At 39.1% G+C, this 18,431-nt stretch overlaps 1 protein-coding gene across 4 annotated transcripts in view; it reads right to left on the bottom strand.

Annotated features, from left to right (window-relative positions):
- The window catches only part of Fam120c (family with sequence similarity 120C), a 125,339-nt gene that overhangs the window by 47,328 nt on the left and 59,580 nt on the right, over positions 1-18,431 (bottom strand). For all 4 annotated transcript variants that reach the window (XM_036174006.1, XM_036174009.1, XM_036174007.1 and 1 more), the window contains exons 5-9: positions 8,321-8,420; positions 7,211-7,287; positions 6,476-6,753; positions 5,554-5,827; positions 4,362-4,533 (exon numbers count right to left, since the gene is read on the bottom strand). In XM_036174006.1, the coding sequence (XP_036029899.1) occupies positions 4,362-4,533; positions 5,554-5,827; positions 6,476-6,753; positions 7,211-7,287; positions 8,321-8,420 (901 nt within the window). The remainder of the gene's footprint in view (positions 1-4,361; positions 4,534-5,553; positions 5,828-6,475; positions 6,754-7,210; positions 7,288-8,320; positions 8,421-18,431) is intronic.

Genomic DNA, 18,431 nt, shown 5'->3' with positions numbered 1-18,431 from the left:
ACATTTTTTAAAAGATTTATTTATTTGTTATGTATACAGCATATATAACTGCATGCCAGAAGAGGGCACCAGTTCTCATTACAGATGGTTGTGAACTACCACGTAGGTGCTGGGAATTGAACTCAGGACCTCTGGAAGAGCAGTCAGTGCTCTTAACCTCTGAGCCATCTCTCCAGCCCCCCAGTTTCCACATTTTTGAGAGATTTACTTATCATGAATGCATGTCACATTCTGTACAATGCTTTCTCTGTATCCACTGATATAACCATATATGAATGGTTTATGAATGGTTTATTGATAAATGGTTTATTTATTTAGCCATTCAATGTATGTATGTATGTATGTATGTATGTATGTATGTATGTATGTATATACGTACACACACAAAAAAAATTCTACTACTATTTTTGTTTCTTTGTTTTTCTAAGACAGCACCATGCTATGTAGCCTAGGCTGGCCTTGAAATCTTGATATACGTTTTAAGATTTTTCACATCTATTTGTCTTAAGCTGTTTGGGTTGCTATGGAAAAAGCATCATAGGCAGAGGTAGTAGTGCACACCTTAATCCCAGCACATGGAATCAGAGACAGGTAGATTTCCGTGAGTTCAAGTCCATTCTGGTTTATATAGTGAGTTCCAGGCTAGCCAGATCTACACAGTGAGACCCTGTCTCAAAAGCCATAGACTAGCTTAGATGGCTTATAAACAGCAGGTATCTATTTCACAAAGTTCTAGAATCAGGAAAAGTCTTAGACGCAAGTATGGAGAGATGTATCTGGTGAGGGCCTGCTTCCTAGTTTACAGATAGCTCTCTTCCTGTATTGCCACAGGGCAGAAAGCAAAGGCAGCTCTCTAGGGTTCCCTTACAAAGACACAACTCCTATTTGTGACTGTTGCTTCTAACTAACATATCGAGGGGTTAGGATTTCAACAGATGAATCTGTTAGGTGTTTGAAAACAGAAACATTCAGTCTACAGCACATACTGACTGTTCTAGGATTTACTCATAATAATGAAATTATTATATATTAGAGAGTAAGTCTATCATTTAGTTCTGCTACTGTTGGTTTTGTTTGTCTTTGCTCTGCTTTATGGTTATTCTCTTCCTGTGAATTACCTGGATTAATTTCAGAATCCTATTTTGATTCTATAATAGTGGTTTGGGGTGTTATTTCTGTATATCTTTTTTGTTTGTTTTGAGAAGAGGTCTTACTATGTAGATCAGGCCAGCCTTGAACTCAGATATCCACCTGTCTCTGCCTCACAAGTGCTGGAATTAAAGGTGAGCACTAACATTCATGACTATCTCTGTATATCTTTTTTGGGGACAGGTGCTAGAAGTTGAACCTACAAGTTTAGACATACTAGGCACATGGTCAATCATGGAGCTACATCCCCAGCTGCATTATCTATGTAATTTAATATCAATCATGTGCATTAAAAAGATATACAAAGAGAAAACAGGGATGTAGCACTGTGGTAGAGTACATGCTTGGCATCTCTGGGGCCTTGGGTTAACTCTTTTTTTTTTTTTTTTTTGCCAAAGCTGAGGACCGAACCCAGGCCCTTGCGCTTGCTAGGCAAGTGCTCTGCCACTGAGCTAAATCCCCAACCCCTTGTGTTAACTCTTTAACACTAGAACTAAATAAGGAAATAAAATCACACTAGTATTGATATTTTACCAGTTCAAATGACAAAAAGCTGCCTTATCTTTATCCTCATCCACTTATAATTGTCTAAAATACATTCTCTTTAAAATTTTTATTTACTCATTTAGTGTGTATTTGGGGTGGGTATATTCATGCTACAGCCTGCACATGGAATTGCTTCTCTCCTTCCACCACATGGGTTCTGGAAATCAAACTCAGATTGTCATTGGCAGCAGGACTTTAGCTGCTGAGCCATATCCCTGTCCCTAAATAGCTTCTGTACATACACTGATACAGTTTTATAATTTTTGTTCCGGTGAAACACAATTTAGAAAATCCAAGGAGGTCTGTTATATTTATCAATTATTTTGTTATTTTGGCTGTTTTTCTTCTTTTCTGATGTTCCAAGACTCATTCTTTTACCATTCTGCTTATAAAAAAAATAACCTAGTTCTCCTTCATTACTAAAGGATCTTATTTGATAAATAATTATGTGTTGCTGTGGTGGTTTGAATGAGAATGGCCTCTACAGGCTTATATATTTGAATGCTTGGTCCCCAGTTAGTAGAACTGTTTGGGAAGGATTAGGAGGTGTGGCCTTGTTGGAGAAGGTGTGTCACTGGGGGTGGGCACTGAGGTTTAAAAAGACTCTTGCCATTCCTAGTGGGCTCTCTCTCTGCCTCACGTTTGTGGACAAAGATGTAAACTCTTAGTTGTTCCTACCACCATGCCTTTGCTCAGCCATCACCATCAAGAACTCCAACTCTTTGAAAACATAAACCCAATTAATTGATTTGTTTTCTAAGTTATCTTGGTCATGATGTTTTTATCACAGCCACAGAAAAGTAACTACCATAGTTGGTTATTCTTTTCTTTTAGTACTCGAAATAGTTTAATATTTCTTTCTGAATTTGAAGTATTTTGATCAGAGATCACCTGTTATTTATAATTATTTTTCCCTTAAAAGTAAACATCATATAAAGGAATTGTCTTTCTTATGGATTTTTGTACATATGTCATTCTAATTTTCTCTGAGAGTCTGATGACACAAATATTAGATCTTTTGTTGTAGTCCTATAGGTCTTTATTTTTCAGGCTATTTTCTGTTTATTCTAAGTGCTTAATTTGTGTCTTTCTATCTTCTTACTGTTGTGCCTACTCCACCATTTAACCTATCCTTGAACAGTTTTGTTTGGTTGGTTGTTTGTTCATGGAAAGAGGTTCTCATGTAGCTCAGGATGGCTTCAAATTTACTGTGTAGCCTAGAGGATGATCCTGAATTCCTGATTCTTCTGCCTCGACCACCAAAGTCTTGGGATGTAAGATATATACTGTCACAACTGGCAAGTATTTGACTTTGGTTATTACATTTTTTTAGTTCTTAATTTCCATTTGATCCTTTAAATATTTTCTTTTTTAATTTAAAAATTTTATGTAGTGCGTGTGCATGTGTGTGACCATGGCATGTGTGTGGAAGTCAGAGGACAACTTTCAGAAGCTGTTCTTTCTTTTCACCATGGGTTCCAGGGATTTGCACAAGTATGTTCACCCACTGAGCCATCTTGGTGTCTATGTTCAATTTGTTTTCAGTATGTCTGTAATTATTTGTTAAAAACATTTTTATGGGAGTTGCTTTGAAATTCTTCTCTGATTAGCATCATGGTGCTCATGTTCTTTCTACGCTGCCTGAGATCTGAATTTGAAACCTTCCTAATTCTTGGTATGATAAGGAATTTTCAGTTGAAGTTCAAAACTGTGAGTTTTAATTTAAAAGTTTCTGGATCTCCTTCCAATCGTGTATCTTACCAGGCATTTTCTTCCTACTGTAGTGTGTGAAGGTGGACTTCATTGCTGACAGCTGCAAGAGTCTGTGTTGATTCCTCACTTGACCTTGTCTGACACCTCCCCAGTGGTCTCGGGGGAAGCAGCCTGGCAGCGGAGGATATTTTCAGGTCTTTGCTGGGAAAGGTGAGGTGAACCACAGTTTCTTTTGTGGTGCTGGGCTTGATTAGAGCAATTTTTATAGAAACATTTCTGTGTTGCAGGCTTCTGGGCAGAGGGTATCAGTCTGCAGGGGTCAATACTTCTAAATTCCCTGCCAAACTGTCTCACATCCAGTCTGTGATGTGTGAGATGAAAAGAAAACCCAGAGAACTTACTACTCTAGTATTCCTTGGGTCCCAAGGTCATCAATGGTCTCTACTTTCTGGAGTATCTTACGTTTTTGTTTTTGTCCCCCACCCCACCCCCACATACAATGTCCTAGAATTCTAGTTGTACTTAGCAAGAAGAATAAGGAAAGTATATCTAATCTAATTTACCTTCATGGAAGTAGAAACCTAAGTTATTCTTTTGGGTATACTAATTTGACTAAGTCATTCTTGTTTAAAACAACATAACAATTTCAACTATCTACAGCATCATATTCTAGAAGGAAAACCTCGCTGAGGAAGAGAGACTGCGAGATAAAGTCCTGCATTCTCAACGTCCGCCATTGTTCTTAAAAGTAATACACATTCTGAATGTTTCATGATTTCAGAATTGGGGCTCACATTTATGTATTTCTTATTTCAATGTGTAATCTGGTAAATGATGCATTTTCTTGAAGACTGCTTTACAGCTCAAAGTATGGTATACTTGCACAGGCTTTCCCCACCTGTGCCAAGCTTAGAGAGATCTGTCATAGCTAGAATAGCTAGGATCATACTTACCTTCCATAGGTAACCGTCGCCGTATGGCTAGACGCTCTACTTTTCGCTGTGCCTCTGCTAGGCTAAAAAGAACTCCATATACATATTGGCGAGCTGACCGGAACAGGAGAGCAGCTGGAGGCAGGTCCATGTTACACTCATCCTCAATACATACAGGGATTTTAATCTCACCCTAATAAGAAAATGGTTCAGGGAAAAGAAGAAAATGAAATCTTCAAGGTTTCGAACAGAGCTGAAAAGAACAAATAGTGAGCTGCAGCTTCTGGAGTAGAGACAGTAAAGTTACTATTTGTATTCAGAGAGATTTTCAGATTAGCAGCCATAAGAAGGAAGCCCAGCTGTGTACAGCCACCTTATAAGCTAGATTCCATTTAGAAAGTCTCAGATCTCATGGACAATACTGACTGTCAGGGAAAATCTACCCTAGACATTTTTTTTTTCTTTTTGAGACAGGTTCTCACTAGGTAAGTCTGAATGGACTGGGTCTTGTTTATGTAGACCAAGCTGGCCTGGAACTCAGAGCTCCACCTGCCTTTGCCTTCAGATTACCAGTATTAAAAGCTCATGCTACCATACCTGACTTAGACATTTTGTGGGTAATTCATGTGTTGAAACCAGTGGAGGGGAACAGGGATGCAGAAGGAGAGGCAGGGACAAGGGAAGTGGAGCAAGACCTCTTCTTAGATGGCGCCTTCAGAACCACAGTTGATTAACTTAGCACATTGTTTACTTTAAAATCTTTTATTGTCATTATTTTTTATTAATTTTTTTCATTTATTTTACATACCAACCACATTTTCCCCTCCTTCCTCTCCTCCCATTCCCTCCCCCATCTTCCTTCTAACCCCTCATCCACAAATCTTATAATTTAAACTTCTCTCTTGGAGTCTTTTTTATTGCTTAGTGCCAATTCCGACTAATCCCACCTTTTCTGAGGCTTTTAATAAAGGAAGGGCACAGACATACAGGGTTTCCTTGTACCTCTTGAGCTACAATGATCAATGGGCTGGGGATAGAGCTCAATGCTTGAGTGCTTGCCTTGCATGTGTGAGACGCTAGGTTCAATCCCCAGCACTGTTACCCTGCTTAAAATTACAAATTCTCTGACTTTTCTCTGGTGACTTTGTAATTTAGTAACTATGAGATACTGCAGAGAATTATCTCGGAGGTAGATATGGATGTGTTCTCTCACCTTAGTAAGGACATGGTAAATATATGGATACATAAGACCCCTTCGGTGTCTGTGTTCAGCAACCCTCAAGACTTCTGGAGCTACTGGAGGTAAAGGTGGAATGGTGATATCCATGTGGTTCCTTGTAGACATAGATAACAGAGATGGGATGTGAGGTTCACCATCACCTACGCTAGTTTCCGAAACTCCAGCATCAACAGGCTGTACCCAAGACCCTCTGTCACCACTGGGATCTTCCCATCCAGGCTGTTGCTGAAGTGCTTCTGTGTTGTGACTAAAAAAATTCACAAATAGCATAAGACAGAAAAGGAGGTTGATAAAGATATTTCCACTCAAGACATCTAACCTGATCCCAAGGACTCTCAGAATCCCTCAAGACACCAGATTAAGATGAGACATGACACCTTTCCTTGCAGTGGTCATCACTGTCCCCCTGGCCTCCTTCACCTGCCACAGACCAAAGAATCAAAAGTCATGGAAGTCACTCTGGATCCTTTACACCTTTAAGATGTCAAGTTTAGAGTCTACCCATAGTCTAAGAAAATAATTAAAATTATAATCTCAAAGTAGCTCTGTTTCCCAGGAATAATCTCTTTAGAGGAATACTCTAAAAACAATCAAACCAGCATATGAGACCTAACCTTCATTACTGAGGAACTGTTCCAATATTTCAACTATAAAAATTCTTTTATTCTTTTATCCTTCAATCTATGTTCCTCACAAACTGAAAAATGACAGGCATGTTATGTAGCACATTCATGTTAGGATTTCCTAAGCAATTGCCTTTCCTGTATGGCCTGGATATCTAAAAATCACCACCTGCAGAAGGCCAAGGGGCAAAGAGTAACGAAAGGAAGCCAAGAACATCCACTTCTCCACACTTCTTAGAAATCTTGTTCTGGTTGTTTGCATAGCTACTTACTCAGAACCAGCTCCATTTGCCTCATCGCCCTCAGAGGAGGAGGAGTGGGAAGAATCTGGTCCCAAAGGAGGTGAAGTTTTAGAAGTCAGGCAGTTAGGAAACTGGGGTGTAGAAGAGTCATAAGAAACAGCCCAATTGGTAAAGGAACTGTCCTGTAGCATGGGATCCTCTGAAAAAGCATGGGATTCCCCCACATTATGGGAGAAGAGAAGAGACGAGTTGGGTCCCATTGGAAATGGTGGTGGATATTTCATTTTCTGGGGCACCTGGCGAGAAAACTAAAGGATAAAACAGATGGAAAAGATATTTAACATTTTACCAGGATACAGGATGGTTTCCTCAGAAGCTGTGGGATAGTAGATGATACCAACAGTAGGAACTGTTGAAGTAGGAAGTACTTACCAAAAATATTAAGAAATAATTCTGATAGGGGTATCTGAATAGAGTTTACCAGAACCAGGAAAATGAACCAAACTATATTTTTTAGAAATATTTTTGTGACATTATCTAACCTACATATATAATATCCTAGTGATTACTAATTTGGAAGCTATCTTTCTATAGTCTTCCAGTCTTAAGGTATAAAACAATACAGGTATATGGCCTACATGGTCTAATTAACATTGAATCATCCTAAGGACTCAATCCAGATTGTAAACATCAGGAATGAGCTTAAGTCTAAGGTAAGCAAGTGATCTTAATCCTCTTAATGAATATGTAATAAACAACACTTACCATTGGCTTTCCAGTAGAAATAGGGCCCATTTGATTCCTTGGAATAGGAGGATTTCCAAGCCGATTATTTCGAAAGCCTGAAGTCAAGAAAAGTGCTGTTTCAGCCAATCCTAATCATTTTACCATGTTTATTACATCCTGTTAAAGCATCACTGCATAAAAAATATGTTATAAAGTTATACTTTATGATCTGAGATTGTGGGACAATGGTAGGGCACTTGCCTTGCATGCACGGAGCCATGGGTTAGATCTCTATCACCACAAAAAGTTATAATTAATTGACCAGCTACTATGGGCTGCTCCAAGAATCTGGCTTTTTGTTCCCTGTGGGATTTCCTTACACAGTCTTTGACATCCTTAAGATTTCTAAGCTGGGCCCATAAACCTAAGATTATGTACAGGTGTGTTCACAAGCTATTTCTTGGATGGTATATTCAATATTAATTCATCTGAATTGAGTTCTCAGTTCAGTTTGATACCTACCAAATTTACAGTGGCAGCAATTAATCCTAGCCTTTCCATCAAGAAAGTAAGCGACGTGAAGGTTCTGTGGTGAGATAGCATCTGTCTGTGGTAATACTGGTGAAATTGATAAGTAGTATGCCCATGCCAGGGATTGTAAATGGATGTTTCTTTCCCATCCATCAGTTCCCAAATAACCACTCAGAGGCTTATTATTACTTATAAATGCTCCGCTGATAGCTCAGGCTTGTTATTAGTTAACTCTTACACTTAAATTAACCCATAATTGGTATTGGATGGTTGGGACAGGAAACATCTGTTTACAAGGGATCCTATGTAAAGTATTTAATCTGATAACAGCCCTACATTATAGATATTTTGAGCCATGTTTCATACAAAAATGAAATGATGAGATCACTCAGCTAGTAAGCAACAGAAGTAGAATTCAAATTGAGCTTGCTGCCAAAGACAGGGCTTTTTTACATACACCAGGTCACAATGAAGGTTAGTATAAGAAAAAGCCCAAGCTAAGGAAATGGCATTATCCCCCCACCTATAAATGTGAAAAGGCAGGACACAGGCAGAAACAGGGGATTCCACTCTGGCCCTAAGGGATAAACTCAATTTAACAGCAGCTGGAAGCCTTACCTAGAAAGGAAGGACCCATTGGCAGTGAAGAGAGTTTGGTTGTGACTGAATAGTACTCAACTGCTTTCTTGAATCGTTCTATTTTGTCTTCTGTCCTAGACTGGATGTTGGAACATCAGATTTTCAGAAAAAGAAACAACATGAGAGTGTCTTTTTCATACAATGTATACATTGGAAGTCAAAATGATAACAGAAATAAAATATTTAGAAACCCAAGAGAACAACCCAAGAGAGCATAAGATCAGGTAGGACAAAGCATTAATCCCAGCACTAGGGAGGTAGGGGCAGGCAGATCTCTGTGAGTTTGAAGCCAGCCTGTTCTACATAGTCAGTTTCAGGCTAGTCAGGACTACACAGTGAGACCCTGTCTCAAAAACAACAAAAAACAGAAGCCCCAACCCAACCCACTGCATATCCAAACCTACAAGCCTAGTTCCAGACCTGTGGCCTTGAACACTTTTCATATGTAAATCCCTTTTGCCTAATATATCAGTCACTTCTTCCCTTTGCCATCCCTTCCTCCCTTCCCCCTCATCTGCAAACCACAAGCCTAATTCTGAACCACAGCCATGAACTCTCTCTGTTCCTGAGACACTTTGTCTAAGTAAGTCCCTTCCTCCCTTTCCCATCACCCCTTTCCTCAAACCCCCATTTTTCCTCCCCCTGCTGTAGCCACCCAAAGGCCTAGTTCCAGATCTGTGGCCTTGGCACCCACTTTTATCAAGAGCCATCTTTGACTGGCTCTTTCCTCTTCTATCCTTTACTATCTACTGCCATCTCCTGCACCCACAGGCCTAACTCCAGATCTGTTTGGGATCTGTCTTAGGGTTTCTATTGCTGTGATAAGACACTGTGACCAAAAACAGCTTGGGAGGAGAGGGTTTAGTTCATCTTACAACTCTCAGGTCACACTCCATCACTGAGGGAAATCAGGGCAGGAACTCAAGCAGGAACCTGGAAGAAGGAGCTGATGCAGAGGCCATGGAAGGATGCCGCTTATTGGCTTGTTTCTCATGGCTTACATACCCTGCTTTCTTATAGAACCCAGGACCATCAGCCCAGAGAAATGGCACCACCCACAGTGATCTGGGACCTTTCACATCAATCATCAATCAAGAAAAGCACCACAAGTTTGCCACAGGCCAATGTGGTGGAGACATCATCTTAACTGAGGTTCTCTCTCCAAAATTACTCCAACTTGTGACAAGTTGACATAAAACTAGTCTGGACAATTAAACCATTTTCAACTTGACACATAAATGCATCATTATTAAACCATAACCTTTCCTTTCTTGTTCATCCCCAAGATCTCATGTTAATATTAATATCACAATCTAAAGCATACTTAACTTTAAAAGTCTCTTAAAATATCCAAGGTTTCTTTAAACATTCAAACCTTCTCCAAAATATCCAAAGCCTCTCTAAATATCCAAAGTCTCTTAAGTATAAGCTCCTTTTTACTTTTTAAAAAATATACCTTTTTTTAAAAATGTATTTTATTTTTGTTTACACACACACATGTGCATGAACAAGACAAAGCATGCATATGGAGGACAGCCTTTGGGAGTCGGTTCTCTCCTTCCACTGTGGGTTCTGGGGATCATACTCAAGTCATTGGGCTTCCACAGCAAGGACTATTACCTGCTAAGACATTTTGCCAGCCCTTGTCAATCTTTTCAAAGAACAAACTTTTTGTCTGATAATCCTATGTATTTTTTTAAAGATTAACTGATTTATTTTATGTATATGGGTGTTCTGCCTGTATATATGCCTGTGTACCACAGGTGTGTAGTGTCAATGGAGGCTAGAAAGAGGTGCTCGATCATGTGAAACGGAGTTACAGAGTGTTGTTAGCTGCCATGTGGGTGCTGGGAACTGAATCCAGGTATTCTACAAGAACAACTTCTTAACCACTGAGCCATCTCTCCAGCCCCTGTATTTTTTTAGTGTTTAATTAATTTCTACCTTCATTTTTATTATTTCTTGCTATCTGCTGTATTTGGGTTTGGCTTCTTTTTATTTTAGAGGCTCGGGGTGCATCACTGGGTTCTTCATTCAAAATCACTGATTTTTTAAACAAAATATTGTACTTTTTTATTTAGCATGTATACACACATGGGAAGGTTAGAGGACAACTTGCAGGACTCAGTTCTCTCCTTCAACACATGACTTGCAATGACTGAACTAAGTTCACTGGGCTTGGAAGCAAGCGTCTTTCCACATGAAGCCAGCCATTTTGCGAGCTCTCTAATTTTTTATTGTGAGCATGTGCAGCTGTAAATTTTACTCTTAGGATAAATGGATGGAATTCCAGATATTCTAGTATGTTCTATTTTTTCATTTGATTCTAGAAATTTAAAATTTCCTCTCTCATTTGATGATACAAAAGTATATTAGTAGCCAAGTATTTGTGTATTTTCTGAGGCTAGATTTTCTGTTGATTTCTAATTTTACTCCACTGTTGTCTGTTAAGATACAGGAAATTATTTCTGATTTTTATTTGCTAAATATTGCCTTTCAGCTTATAATGTGGCAAGTTTTGGAGAAGGCCCCATGTGCCAGTGAGGAGAATGTCCATATGTGTTGGGTGGAAGAGTCTGTAGATAGCTGTTAAATCTAACTGATCTGTGGTATCATTTAGTTCTGAAGTTTCTTTGCATATTTTTCATTAGGAAGAGCTATCTAAGGTAAGAGAGTGGGATATTGAAATCTCCCACTGCTGTTGGAGTAGAACCTATCTGTATGTGTTTATTCCTTTAATGTTTATTTTATGAAATTTGGGTTCCCATGATTTGATACATAGATATTTACAACAGTTATGGCCTTTAATTAATTGTTCCTTTTATTAACACATAGTGGTCTTCTTGAGCTCTCCCGATTAGTTTTGGTTTGATATCTATGTTATCAGGTATGAGAACTGCTATATAAATTTACTTACAGCTTCTATTTTGTTGGTAATTTGGTGTCTAGCCTTTGACTTTTAGTCTTTCCTTTTTATATGAGATTCTTAAAGTTAATAGATAGTTGAGTCTTGTTTTTTTATCCTGCCAGATAGTCTCTGTCTTTTAACTAATAAGTGAAGACCATTGCAATAAAAAAGAGTTTGCTTGCTATTAGCTCTGGCTTTCTTTTTTGTTCTGGCTGGTTGGAAGTTTTGATCTTCCTCCCTGGTGGAACAAGATGTTTGCTTGCTTAATGTGTTGGACATGACTGAGAGCTCAGTTCTCCTCTGTCCATCTATTGTTTTCATGATCTATATTCTTTCCTGTGTTCTCATGTGTGAAGTTCTCTTTCTTCTTCAAGTCTGCACAGTATTCCTTTAAGAATTTTCTGTGGTGCTGGCTTAGTAGTCATAAATTGCCTTAATCTGTGACTGTCTTGAAAAAGCATTTCTCCATCTATTTTAATAGATAATTTTGTAGAGTAGAGCATTCTTGGTTAACAATTGTTTACGTTCAATGTTCCTGACTTATCATTTTGGTTGATAATTAATATCTAGTTTTCCTGACCTGTAGGACTGCTGGTGACAAGCCAGACATTATTTTGATGTTTCTGCCTCCACATATTACTTTGTGTTTTTTCTTTATAGCATTTAATACTGTCCCTTAGCTTTGTATATTTGACACCTTGATTATGCCATGCAGAGGTTCTCCTTTATTTGTATGTATTTGGGGTTCCATATACTTCTTGTGTTTGGAAGTTTATTTCTTTGTGTGTGTGTTAGTGAAATTATTGGCTATATTTTAATAGAATATGTTGTATAAGCCATTTGATTTTATCTCAGCCTCCTCTTCTCTGGCATAGATTCTTCTTTGGTTTCTTGAGTATATTCCAGTCTTACTGGAAGTTTTGGTCATATTCACTGATTTTTTTTCTTTATACACACCTATAAATATCATTGCCTTGACCTTGACCTCCATCCCTGAGATTGTTATTTTTCTTCTTGGTCTTGTCTACTGATGCCTTCTATTGGTGAAATTAATAAGGCCACTCCACATAGTTAAAAGGGAGGTTTATTTTGTGGGGTAACTTACAAATGAAGGGATAGGTTGTAGGGTCTGGCAAAGGTATGGTGCACTGGAGAACTCTGCCCGGTCTACCTCCAGCGTCCAGCATCCCAGAACCAAGAGAAGCCTCTCCTCTCGATCCTGGGTCTTCCGCTTCTTCCTCAGCCCTGCCTTGTGGGCGTGACCATTACAGAAGCCTCAATGGGGGTTGGAACTTCCTTGCAGCCTTCTTCTGTATTTTAAATATAAATGACTGTTTCTTTCCATTTCTAAAATTGCTGTTTGATTGTTCTTTAGCATCTTGGTTTCCTTGGTGAATCTGTTCTCCATGATTTAAATTTTCCCTCTAAGTTACGGATTCTTTCATCCAATTTGGTTCTTGAATCAGGCTTTGTAATTTTGTCGTCTGTGTCTTGAATTAAGTTCCATATTTGTATTCAACTCTTCGAATTGGTTGTTGATCCTTTCAAAATGTAAGACCGTGAAATTGTTTTCTGGCATTTCAGCTAGCTCATCTTCTTTTTTCCATGTTTTTGAGGATCCTTGTGGAGGTGTTGTAGTGGACTGTTGGCTCATGTTTCTTTATTGTATTTTACAATACAATACTATTTAATATCTGTTGGAGTGTGTGCATTCTTTGTTCTTTTTTCCTTCCACCCTTTTTATTTCTCTGTGTGTGTGCTGCATGCATGTGAGTGTGCAGTGAAATCCACAGAAGGGTAGCTGACATCTTTATCATTTTCTGCCAGACATTGTCTTTCATTGAACCAAAACATGGCAGTTTGGGTTAGATTGGGTAGCCTGGTAGCTCCCAGGATTTGCCTGTCTCTGTTCCTCCCCCACCCAATACTGGGTTACAAGCACATGCAGCTATTCCCAGCTTTGTATGTGGCTGCTACAGATCCGAACTATGATTCTCACGCTTGTGCAGTAAGTGCTTTCTTTACTTGATGCCATCTTCTTAGTCCCTCTTTTAGTTTAGATCAACCTTCCTGGTGGGCTGGACAACCCACATGGGCTTATGAAAATCCACTGCAGTCAAATCAGGATAGTTTGATAGACTCAGTTAGCTGCAGGAAAACATACTGTGCTCCTGACTTATTTCCCCAGGAAGGTTTGGAGGCAGAAGTACTAGGGTCAAAGTTATGGCACAGGCAACATATTTAAATAGTACAGTGGGACGTTAATGAGGTAGATAGAGTAGGAATGAGAAGAAAAGTATATGGGTTAGAGGTCTGAAAAAGAGTAGAGAAATAATCAAGTTATGACTTATCAAAGTGTACATGTGAAGGGTCTAAAAGAGAGTAAAAAGGTAAAGAATTTTCAAAAATACATACATGTATATATAGAAAACAGAAAAAAGGTTAAAAAATTTAAAGTATATCAACAGAAGCAATAAGCTAACATAGTAGGTATTAAATTCTTTTTTTTTTTTTTTTCCGAGACAGGGTTTCTCTGTGTAGCTTTTGGTGCCTGTCCTGGAACTCGCTCTGTAGCCCAGGCTGGCCTCCCGAGTGCTGGGACTAAAGGCCTGAGCCACCACTGCCCCGAGGTATTAAATTCTTAGTCAAAGTATCTTCCTGGTTTGGAGAGTGTCTGTCCTCTGTGTTTATCTTCGAGCTGTCAGGTGGTCAACTTCCTGTGAACAATGCAGCTCCTCCTACTGTGTCCAAGGTGGCAGAAGCTGAAAACTCAGGATGCTCAGCGTTTTCACACTCTGTCTTCCTTCTTCCTGAGGTCTAGTGGATCTCTTACCTCTTCCTCTGATGGTTGCTGGGACCAACTTTGGAGGCAGAATGCCTTGCAAAGTTGGGCACCAGGAAAGGAGCAGCTCCTCTTAGTCTTGGGGTCTTCCCTGCCCAGCTCTCATACATTCACCTTCTGCAGGCTCTGTTCCCTACAATGCTCTCCTCTGTATCTGCCCAGCTTCAGTGCCAAGGCTTGTGCTATATTCTGTCTCCTGCACAGCATTGATTTCTCTGCATCTTCCAGGGCATCTGCTGGGCTCTGTCCCTGGTTCTGTGCTGGGATTCAAAGCAAGCATGCACAGCATGCTTGGCAGGATAAGACATTTTTCTTTGCCATTGCAGGACTTCTTTTCTCTGCTTTGTTATCTCTGGATTTTGGTATCCTTGCACTTCCTTTATGGACTTCTGGAGCTCTTCTCTAGTTCTCTCTTTGAGATAAAGTCGATTTTTTTTCTTACTTTGGCTCTCTCCTTGACTGGCTTGCTCTAATGCAGCTTCTAAGCTACCACCTTGATCAAAAATCCAAAGCATACTCATTACAAAGAATCATGTCGCCTCTCCTTCTCTTGGTTTGTATTTTTGGCACAGAATCTCATTCTGTAGCCCATCCTACCTTGTAATTTACTATGTAAATTTGAGCTGGCCTCAAATTCATGACCCTCCTTCCTCAGCCTCTAGATTGGGATATTCTAGGTATGTAATACCATGTCCCACTAAGTATATCCAATCTGTTTTAGTACATGTATATTTCTACAGCTGGTACTGTATGTGTAACTTTTTACCCTGATGTTTATTTTATATATATATATATATATATATATATATATATATATATATATGAATGGTTCCGTATTTATTTATTTGTCCATATCAATATTTATTGTGAATATATCATACTCAAATAATCACATAATATCTGACATTTAGGTTATTTTTCAAATTTGGCTATTATAAGTTATACAACAAACAGATACACTGTCCATTTAATTCTTGGCTGGACTGTTGATTATACCCTTAGAAAAATACCATAGAATTGGGGATTTAGCTCAGTGGTAGAGTGCCTGCCTAGCAAGCACAAGGCCCTGGGTTCGGTTCTCAGCTCTCGGGGGGAAAAAACCAACAGAAAAAAAAAAGAAAGAAAAAGAAAAATACCATAAAATGAAATTCTTAGTTCAAAAAGCATGGACATTAAAACCAAAGTCACTTAAACAAACAAAGCCATAATGTGACACAGTTACATATCCACCAGTAAGGCTAAAATTAAAGCCAGTTAATCTTAAACAACGGTAAGGATACGGAATCACTGAAACTCTATCATGTTGGTAGTGGGATTGTGCATTGACAGTTTGGAATATAGTTTAGCAGTACCTTACAAAGTCAAACACATTTACCATATGGTATTGCAACCCTACCCAAGAGAAATGAGTGTGTCTACCTACCAAAAGACACAAAACTGTTGATAACAGTTTTATTCATAATTTTCTCAAACTGGAAAATCAAATGTATATCTATAAAAATGGCTAACTTGAGGCATCATCAAAAATGGAATATGATAAAATGGTAAGAAACAAAGAAATGTTCAACATCCTTACCCATCATTGAAATAAAAATAAAAAAACTATTTTGAGATTTCATCTCACATCTGTCAGAATGACTAAAACCAATAAAACGGCTCGTGCTGGTAAGAATGTACATCCATTACTGGTGGGAGTGCAAACTTGTACACAATATAAATCAGTATGGCAGTTCCTCGGGAAGCTGGGAATAAATCTACATCAAGATCCAGCTATACCACTCTTGGGCATGTACCCAAAACTCTGCATTCTACTACAGAGACACTTGTTCAGACATGTTCATTGCTGCTCTATTCATAGTAGTCAGGAATTGGAAACAGCCTAGATGTCCATAAACAGAGAAACTGATAAAGAAAGTGTGGTACATTTACACAATAGAATACCAACCACCTGTTAAGAAAAGTGAAATTACAAAATTTGCAGGTAAATACATGGAGTCAGAAAAAAAAACATTTTGAGTGAGGCAACCCAGACATGGCCTCCTCCCCCTGACCAAGAAGCAGGTATTTCAGGCTGTATTTCCATTATGTTTTATTTTATACGTTGATATTAGCTTCTAAGCTTTCAATATATGTGCTACAGTCTGGATAACTGCCGAGGTTAGGTCCACAGGAAGGGATCAGTAGGAGGGGAGGATATCCCGAGAAGGGGAGATAGAATGTATTGTTCCAAGGAGACAGAGGGGATCTAGACAGGATAAAGGAGCAACAACTAACACTAAAGGCCTTCTGGAAACCTACTACTGTAGAAACATCCTAAAATATACAAGTATATGAGAAAAATCTTTTTTTTTTTTTTTTTTTGGTTTTTCGAGACAGGGTTTCTCTGTAGCTTTGGAGCCTGTCCTGGACTAGCTCTGTAGACCAGGCTGGCCTCGAACTCACAGAGATCCACCTGCATCTGCCTCCCAAGTGCTGGGATTACAGGCGTGCGCCACTATCGCCTGGCGAGAAAAATCTTAATGGAGTCACCAAACAATAGGGACATGATGCCCTAGCTAGACATCTTAGGCCATTATATAAAACCTCTAGTGCCAAGAATGAGTTAAATCCTGTCATTTACCAAAGAGATTCCCAAACATCACAGGCCGTTGCCAAGGCTGTTGGTTGCTCTCCACAACTTGATGATAAGGCCCTATTGCTGAATACAACACTTACTTATGTAAGAGATCACAGAGAAGTCAAGCTGCTGCCTAACTAGAAGCTTTACATTAGTGTTTATGGTGTTGGGAGTTACTCTGCATGCTACTGGAGTAGAAAGGTAATCATCAATATCACCCAGCTATAAACCGTGTGGCCTACAATAGTGCTTGCCAGAGACACTGTTATAATTGTAACACAAAACTTGTGGTAATAACTAACCACTTGCCAAAAAATTAGACTTAAGGCCCACTCTGTGAGATGGAACCCATATTTGATACTGCTAAAGTAGCCAAGTACCTGAGACTAGATATGTAATGGGCCTAGGGGAAAATAATTACCATTATTCTGCTAAAGGAATATGACAATAAATTGCCCCCTAATGACATACTGTTATACTTGTAGATCAGTGCTGCACTCAGTTATCATCATAAAAGCTTCTTGTAGTAGATGAGTATTAACAGAGGTCCACAACTGGACAATGTGCAGACAGTGAGAAACTTTGGAGCACTCAGTCTTAAATGGGATGTCGTCATCACTATCCATGACCCAGGGCTCAAAAAGATATTCAGAAGAGGGGGTGGAAAGATTCTAAGAGGCAGAGGTGATGGATAACTCCAAGGAAACAGTGTCTTCAATATACAACAGGGCTGATGCACATATGAACACAAAGAGACTATGGAAGCATGCACAGGTTCAAGCCAAACAGGGTAGGGTCTCAGCACTGAGAGGGAGAAATGGACATGGGCTCCCACTCGTAACCAAGAAGCGAGTATCTCAGGCGATATTCCCATCATCAATATATGAGTATATCCAGTTCACCATACAGCTAATTCTAAAAGGTCCAGCAGTGAAGTGGGCATTTCTTGTTCTTTTGATATTCCATGGTAAGGATACAATGCAACCAGAAACTATTCATTCCAGTCTAGTTCTAGCCTGAGGAAAGACAAAAGACTTTCAGAAACCAAGAGGGTGTATAGGAATCCCATTTTAGTCGTTTTTTTCCTTCTCCTTTTAAGGCCAGCCTGAATCAAACCTTTGGCAGTAGAAACAATGGGGAAATAGCAGGAAATGAAGATGGAGTGCCAAAAACCTTCCTCTTTGATCAGAGAAGCAATGCTTTAAGTGATTTTCTCTTCCATCCTACTACTTGGCCCCAGTCATAGGCCTCATCACAAAAAGGTGGGGTAATTAATGTCCTGACTTTATGGCAGGAAAAGTGAGAAGGGAGAAGCTCAGGGAAAAAAAAAAACAGAACCACAAAGTCGTTTCTGAGGAGCTGAGTTCATCACTGAACTGCCAGTGCACACAGCTGACAAAAAGTGTAGACCATAGACTCTATGAACTGAGTTACAACTGACACCATAACTTCAATCAACACACACGCTTAGTAACAACATTAAATATGAACAGTCTTAGTTCTCCAATCAAAAGACACAGGTTGCCTTAGAGGAAAAGGATGGACAAAAGGAGTCTAATCGAAAAGGAGCAGGAAGCAAGTAGGCATGGCTATCCTATATCTGTTAAAATAGACTTCAAACTAAAACTAATCAGAAGAGACAGAGAGGGGACACTTCATTCTAATCAAGGGAACAGTTAACCAAGAAGACATTACTATCTAAAACATATATGCACCGAACTCT

The sequence above is a fragment of the Onychomys torridus genome, chromosome X (assembly GCF_903995425.1).
Source record: "Onychomys torridus chromosome X, mOncTor1.1, whole genome shotgun sequence".
Taxonomy (NCBI): Eukaryota; Metazoa; Chordata; class Mammalia; order Rodentia; family Cricetidae; genus Onychomys; species Onychomys torridus.
This window is presented reverse-complemented; position numbering and strand designations above follow the sequence as displayed.